The sequence below is a fragment of the Propithecus coquereli genome, unplaced genomic scaffold (assembly GCF_000956105.1).
Source record: "Propithecus coquereli isolate 6110/MARCELLA unplaced genomic scaffold, Pcoq_1.0 Scaffold171, whole genome shotgun sequence".
In the NCBI taxonomy this organism is placed as follows: domain Eukaryota; kingdom Metazoa; phylum Chordata; class Mammalia; order Primates; family Indriidae; genus Propithecus; species Propithecus coquereli.
In genome coordinates this window covers 955,497-963,065 of record NW_012141747.1, presented here as the reverse complement: position 1 = coordinate 963,065, position 7,569 = coordinate 955,497, and the positions used below count along the sequence as shown (strand labels likewise).

The window sequence follows — 7,569 nt, the reverse complement described above, 5'->3', positions numbered from 1 at the left end:
TACTGGAAGGCTGGCCATAATAAATGATCTGTGAATTGCTTTGTTTTATTGTAAAACTCAAACTATTTTGAATTCTAGGTCATGTCAGTTTCCAAACTCTCTGAACCCTACTCTGGACTTTCCAGGTAAGGGCTAGAATTTTTTCATCTGGCAAAACCAATCCAAATACCTTCTGAGGTAGGGCAGCTTGGGGTCTACATGTACCAGAGGGTGGATGGCAGCCAACTCCCTTTCCAAGTCTGAAGAACTACCCACACTCGCTGGTTTTGAATTCTAGGTGAAATTGACTGGAAAGGAGAAGAGGCACCTGCATCCTGAGACTGAAATAATAGAGAGTAAAGGGACAGGGGTCAGAAGGAGTGTCAGATCCTGAAGCCAAAGGCATGAAGCCTGAGGGTGGGGCCTGCAATGAGAACTGGAGGAAGAGATCCTCTCTAAAAAGCCACCCTCCCTGAGTGTCTCATGGTTCTGTGTTTACAGCAATTTGCTGAATATGCTTTCATTATGGTCTTAACTATTAATTTAGCATAGAACCTTTACTGACTGTTGGACACCTTGCATGCAGGAGGAGGGATGGAGACTGCCTCTCTGCTCCTGTCCTACCTAAACATGGCTCAGCATCCTAACTCTTAACTCTAGCAAAGCAGCAGACTGGGGAGAAGTGGTGGTCTGAAACTGCATCTGGGCAGAAAACAATGAGTCCTTTTTACCAGGGCCCAGTGCCACCTGACACTACCTTCAAGGCCCCAGAAGGCAGCCTTCTCCATTGACACTTCATTTACCCTCAAGATACAGTCCCAGCAAAGGGAAAATACTACTGGACTCTTATTCTAGGTCGGTCGTAAACTGGACCCACAACCAAGGCTACTGGACCAGGCCTAGACTTGGAAAGGGAGGAGTAAGGGGGTGAATCTAGGGTTTCTGTAGATAATGGCCCAGATCTACCAATATAAACTTACTAGTAAGATGGTATGTTCTTCAGTGGCAGAACTGTGTATTACAATATTGGAGCTCCACAGCACCTACCATATGGTAGGTATTCAGAAATTCCATGAGTCAGATTTCTTAACTTTCCATTCCATCCGGGAAATTACTATTTAGGGGCCAAACCAGGACATGCACACAAATCATGACGAAACCAAACCTGTGTTGTGCAATATACACAGTTTCATCGAAAGGCGGATATGTACGATTCACTCCAATTTGCATTTTTAAACATTCAAGCCAACCAAGAACCCTAAACAAATGTGCCTAATTCTGTCCAAGTGGGCTCGTCACGACCCATTCTGAGCAAAGGGCCTGTGTGTCCTACCGTGCCAAGCAGCCACTGCAGTAGCTGGGCTTTCCCAAGCTTGCCCAAGCCCGTTCTCCGCCCTGCAACCGCTGCACCTGCCACAGCATTTAACACCTGGGTCACAAGGAGTCACACATTAAGCTGGTGTCAAGGCCTCTTAAACCGCAGGGAGCCGCAGGGGAGGCGAAACTGAGCCCAGGTGCCAGCGCGCTGGGCGATAAGGCGCTGTGGCCAGGTGCAGAGTGAAAGGAGTGATGGGGACAGAGGCACCGACCAGGCGGACCGCAGGGTCCCAGCCCTAGCTGGGCTTTACGAGGCTCCGGGAGTCCCAAGAAAAAGCGCCCCGCCTGGGTCCCAAGCCCGCAGGAGTCAGCACTCGGCCCCCAGCCCCAGCCTCCGCACTCACCAAGAAGCCCACCAGGTAGAGACAGAGCAGGAAGCGGCGGGCTCGGACTGCACTGGGGCCGGCAGCCCCCGCCTTGGCTTCTGTCCTCCGCTTCTGCTCCGACTCCGGGGTCGTCAAGGCCAGCCCCGGGGCCGAGCCCAGGCCGCGGCGACCCTCGGGCTCCATACCCGCGCTGGCGGGGGTCGCGGACGCCGAAGCAGCCGCCCGCCCGGCCTCGGCGCGCCAGCCCCACCCGGAGCGGAAGCCGGCGGCGCGCGCCTGCGCAGAGGGAGCGCTGCGGGGTGGCCGCTCGGCGGCTGGGCGGTTTGGCGGTGCGAGGACGGATCCCGGATGGGGTTGGGTGGGTTGGATGGGGCAGGGACAGGGCAGTCCACAAGCCCAGCGTCGTAGGCAGGCAACCGGTTTTGTGATGATAATGGTGATGCTTTGTGTTCCCTCTGGGTAAAATCCCCGCTGCCTTTGTCCCTGGAGGGTGAGAGGGAATTGTGATGAGCTTCACCTCCCAGTGGTGACCAACTCCAGGTTGAAAAGTCACAGACTCTCGCCACAAGTTGGCTGTGACAGACTTGGTATAAGTTAATGTGGCTCTCCAGGCTTCCATTTGCCTATTTGAAAAATGGGGGGAAGTAATGGAGGCCAATGTCTAGAGTTGTGGGGATTTTACATAAACCTATTGATTACTTTCTCCGGAGTTGGAAGCACCAAGGAACTTGCCCTTCTGAAGGTCCACGGAAAAATCAATTTGCAAAAGAAAGATTAATTGTAGAAAAGGCAGACAAATTTACTTAACATGTATACATGGGAGGCTTCAGAATGAAGACCCAAAGATACAGGGGAAACTGTCCATTTTTATGGTTGGGGTCAACAAAGTATGTGTAGAAATATGATTGGACAAAATGGGTATGATCTAATGCTAATAGACTGAGTAGGGAAACCGAACAAAGCCTGTCTGCCTAGATTTTTCTTGGCCTCTCTGAGCATGCATTCCTCCTTTCTGGGTGCAAGGCAGGGCCCTTTCTGAAATGAGGGTTTTATGACCTACAGTCAAGCAAGGTAGATCAGATAATTTCTTTATTGCCAGTTTTTGCACAGCAAGGCAGAGAGAAAGAGTAATATTTTTTTAGGTTTTATGACTGTCCTTCCGGGCCAAAGGAGTTCTGTTTTCTGTGACCTGTCTTAGGGAAGAGGAGTTCCAGTTTCTATGGCTAGCCTTCGGGGAGAATGGGACTGGGAGGCAGGACAATAACAGAAGGTTAGAGAAAAGCTTTTGCTTCTTAGGCTTTGATTTTGGGCTGTTGTTTTCTGAGCCCCAACACTGTGCAATGTGAACAAGCCAGAGATGATCTCTGCCTGAGTTGAGGTTACGGTCTCATGGAGTAATAATAATAAGCACACAATAAATAAACATGATAAATAAAAAATAATATCCAATAAAGAAATAAAAGCACACAATAAGTAAATTAATATCATGACAAATGATATAAGGAGGCAAGGTCTTGATGTGGAGACTAATGAGGTGGGAAAGAGCTACTTAAAAAAGGCAGTTTAGAGGAGGTGATATGTAGGCATAGAAGAATTGGAAGAAGATGTGTGGGCTGAAGCTTTCTAAACAAATTGAGAAGTCCGAGAGGAAGACAGGGATGCAAATCATTTAGGAGCAGAAGTTCATGACAGAACTTTGGCACCTTATTCTGAGTGCAATGAAAGGAATCAAGCGGATGTGTGGCCTCAAATAATGTCTTTAAATTACTTAGCAAAGTACCTGACATATGGTAAGTACTTAATAAACATTAACTGTGATTAGTAGTCCTTCTTTTCTTCAGAAACCTATTTCATTACTTACTGCTTTTTCACTCTGTTATCCAGAAAAGTCTGACACTTTACTGAGAGTTTGCTCAAAATTTCAATTTAATTTTTCAGGTTGCCGAATTCTGATATCTGTTGAATTCCATCTTGCAAAGTTTCCCATGCGAAAGTCAGGGAACTGTTTAGGAAAGAATGGGATACTGAGACTTAGAATGGAGACATATGATTAAATCTAGAAGAAATAGACAATCTTGAACCCCCAAGTCACTCTGATCCTTTTTTGCCAATAGAACTAATTTGCTCTCCTGTATCTGAGGAAACTAGCCCTCCTGTGCTTGAAATTTTGTGATTAACTCATTTGGGAAAGGGGCCTTGAAGGATGCCCATGCACCTCAAGACCCATCAAAACCCTCCACTTTGGCCACTAAATACATAACTAGGGTGAAATCTCAGCAGGCTTCGAGGGACAGATATAATGATGACCTGGGAGGAAATTGCTTACACCCCAAAAGAACTGGAAGACTCTGTTAATACAGAATAAACAGAAAACTTTTGAACACATGGCGGGGAGGTCTTTAAGAATGTTCGATCAAGAAGGGAAAAATATAACACTAAATTAGACAGAACTCACAGATATGGAAGAATTTACTAGAGATTCTGGATGTAATATGTTAGCTTGTGTAGCTGGAGGTAGGTCTAATAGTTTACTTGGTTGGTTGACTGAAACTTGAACTCAAAGGTGGCCTATATTTAATGAAGTTTGGATGCCAGAAGTTTTCTGGCAAAATGTGGAGAAGGGAATCCAAAATCTTGGCAAGAATGTCAGAGTGGATTTACCGTGTATGACCTACAATCCTAATCTCCAAATATATTCCACAAAAAAGCCCAGAAAACACTCCCTTCACTATTCCATATTGAGGAATATGTTAGTGGGAGATGCACTTACATTCCTGAAAAGATTTGTGATTGCTCTCTTTTGTAGACCAGATCTAGCCATGTGGGATACCACCATTGAGATGAGTTCTCTGATTTAAAGGAGGATGAGATTCCCAGATTATCAAAGGTTAGGTCAGAGCATTTAAACTTCAAAGATAAGGTGGACACATTTACTGTTAAGAGCATCAACAATGCACCAGTAACCAATAATCAGAATACCTTAGCCTACAGGGATCATAGACTATGGCTAATTGACTGTCATATCCCCCGGAATGAAATAGAAAGCCTACCAGGATATTGCTTAAGTTATGTAACAGAACAGATTGTAGATCTGGTACCCAAAACCCTGACTTGATTCACCACTAATCAAGAGAATCACAGCGTCTTGCTCAATTACTAGACCTATTTCAATTGACAAACAGAGCCCCTTGATTGAAGGGAAGTCCGGGTAACCTCAAGGAAGAATCTTGTAGCATTCACATGGATACGTACCATAAATCTTCCTCCAAGCTTGCCCCTAAGGAAACTGTAGCCATTTACTTGAGTGACTGTATATAGCAAAAAAGGGAATATCCAGTTCTTTGGGAGATTACTGGACACTGGCTCTCAATTTACACTAATTCTTCAAGACCCAAAATACTACGTGTGTCCCACAAGTCAAAGTAGAGCTGTATTGAGAGTCTCCAAGACCACACCCCCTAGATTCAATTAATTATTAGGAGGACTCACAGAATGCAGCAAATAGTCATACTTGTGGTTAAGATTTATTATAGGAAAAAGATACAAAATAAGATCAATCATGGTGTACAGTCTGAAGGAAAACAGGCACAAGATTCTAAAAGTCTTCTCCCAGTAAAATCACATAGGACATGATTAATTCCTCCAGCAATAAGTTGTGATAACACATGTGAAATATTAAAATATTATCTACCATGGAAGTTCACTAGAGATTTAGTGCCCATGTTTGTGTGTGTGTGTGTGTGTGTGTGTGTGTGTGTGTGTGTGTGGTAGGGCGGGGAGGGGGATTTATATAGGCCCTTCTCTATTTAGCACCTGTCAAAACACCAGACTCCCTGAGAGAAAGCAGGCATTTAGCATAAACCATGTTGTTTGTACATACAGTTTAGGCACAGTGAGTCGCTCTTACAAGTTAGGGTGGTGGGAATACTCCTTAAATCTGAGTTTCCAGACACCAGCCAAGGGGCAATATTTTAAGAAGAGCTTTTAAAGGATAACAGTAAGGTCTGCTATGTTAACTCTTTTTTTTGTGTAAGAACTTAAGAGTAGTCAGGTAATAAATGGAATCTTATCTCAAGTTTGACTCAGAGTGGGTTCAGTTGATCAATGGATGTCCTCAGTTCCTGTACATGTAACTAGAATAGTATACTAAACAACTGACAGTATTCACACATTAGCTCTCTGACTTATAGGTGAGTTCCTTTATGGCAGAAAAGGGTAAATGGGAGCCCCTAGAACTTTCTAACCAAGATAGTAAAACAAAAGCAATACTTCCTTCCTGGGGGAATAAAAGAGATAAAGTTATCATAAAAGGCTTAAAAGAAACAAAAGTGGTCATACCTATCACATCCCCATTCAACTCACCTGTTTGGCATGTGAAGAAATCAGATGAATCATGGAGAATGACTATGTACTATCATAAACATGGTCAGGTGATGACTCCAATTGCAGCTGATGTCCCAGAGATACCTTTACTGGAAGAAACCAACATGGCCCCTGGTACTTGATAATCAGCTACTGTCCTGGCTAATGCTTTTTTCGTCCATAAATATTTATAGGGACAAATTGAGAAAAGCAATTTGCTTTCACTTCACAGTATCAGCAGTGCAGATTCAGAGTTTTGCCTCAGGGCTATGTCAGTTCTTCTGCCTCTTGCCATAATAACATAGTTCACAGAGATCTTCATTATTTTGACATTCCATGTAACATCCCATTTGTCCTCTACATTAACAACTTTGTACTGAATGGATCTGATATGCAGGATATAATAAGTACTCTAAGTAACTTAGTACAATATATGCAAATTGGAGTATAGGAGATAAACCCCACAAAATGTGGGGCTCTCTACATTGAAGCTTCTGTTGGTTCAGTGGTCTGAGCAGGTAAAGTTATCACCTCCAGGGCAAATATGGGTTACTTTATCTCTTACCACCTACCATGAAAGAAGAGGCACAATTCTTGGCAGGCCCTTTTGGGTATTGGAGGCAACATATGTCACAACTGAGTGTGCTACTTCAAGTCTGTAAGTCTGCCAACTTCAAGTGGGGAACAGAGTAGGAGAAGACTCTGCAGTAAGTTCTGGTGGCTGTGTAAGAGGTGCTTCACTAATTGGGCCTTATCATTCTGCATATCCAGTGATCCTCATAATGTCTGTGGCAGGGAGGGATGCTGCCTTGGGAAAGCCCCAGTAGGAAAATCACAGCACAGATCTCTAAGCCATTGCAGCAAATATATGCCCTCTTTAGCAGATATCTATTATTCTTTTGAAGCTTCTGGCTTGCTCCTGGACCTCAACTAACTATAGGACACGAAGTGGACATGTGGTCTGAGTTTTCCGTCATCAACTTGGTGTTATCTGACCCACTATATTAGTTTCCTATAGCTGCAGTAACAAATCATCATAAACTTGTCAGTTGAAAACAACAAAAATTATTCTTTTATAGTATTTAGCAGCCAGAAGCCTGAAATCAGTATCACTGGGTCAAAATTAAGGTGTTAGTAGGGCTGTGCTCTTCTGGAGGCTCTAGGGGAGAATCCATTTCTTGCCTTTTCCAGCTTCTGATGATGGCCGGCATTCCTTGGCTTGAAGCCACGTCACTGCCATCTTCAAGGCTAGTGTCTTCAAATCGCTCTCTGCCTTGTCTTTGTCTTCACATTGCCTTCTCTTTTATGTATGTGTCAAATCTCCCTCTGTCTCCATATTTTAAAGATACTTGTAATTTTAGTTAGGGCACGTGAGGATAATCCCTCAATTTCTTGATCCTTAACTTTTGTCCATAAATATTTGGAAAAACAAATATAACAAAAACAACCTTTAATTTTTCCCATATAAAGTAACACTCCCAGGTTCTAGGGATTGGGCATAGATATCTTTTGAAGGGCCATTTTT

At 44.0% G+C, this 7,569-nt stretch overlaps 1 protein-coding gene across 2 annotated transcripts in view; it reads right to left on the bottom strand.

Annotated features, from left to right (window-relative positions):
• MFSD9 (major facilitator superfamily domain containing 9) overlaps window positions 1-1,935 on the bottom strand; it is a 16,004-nt gene extending 14,069 nt beyond the window's left edge. For both annotated transcript variants that reach the window (XM_012642006.1, XM_012642007.1), the window contains exon 1: window positions 1,701-1,935. In XM_012642006.1, coding sequence (XP_012497460.1) covers window positions 1,701-1,865 — 165 coding nt within the window. In that variant the 5' untranslated portion in view covers window positions 1,866-1,935. The remainder of the gene's footprint in view (window positions 1-1,700) is intronic.
• Window positions 1,936-7,569: the final 5,634 nt, after the last annotated feature.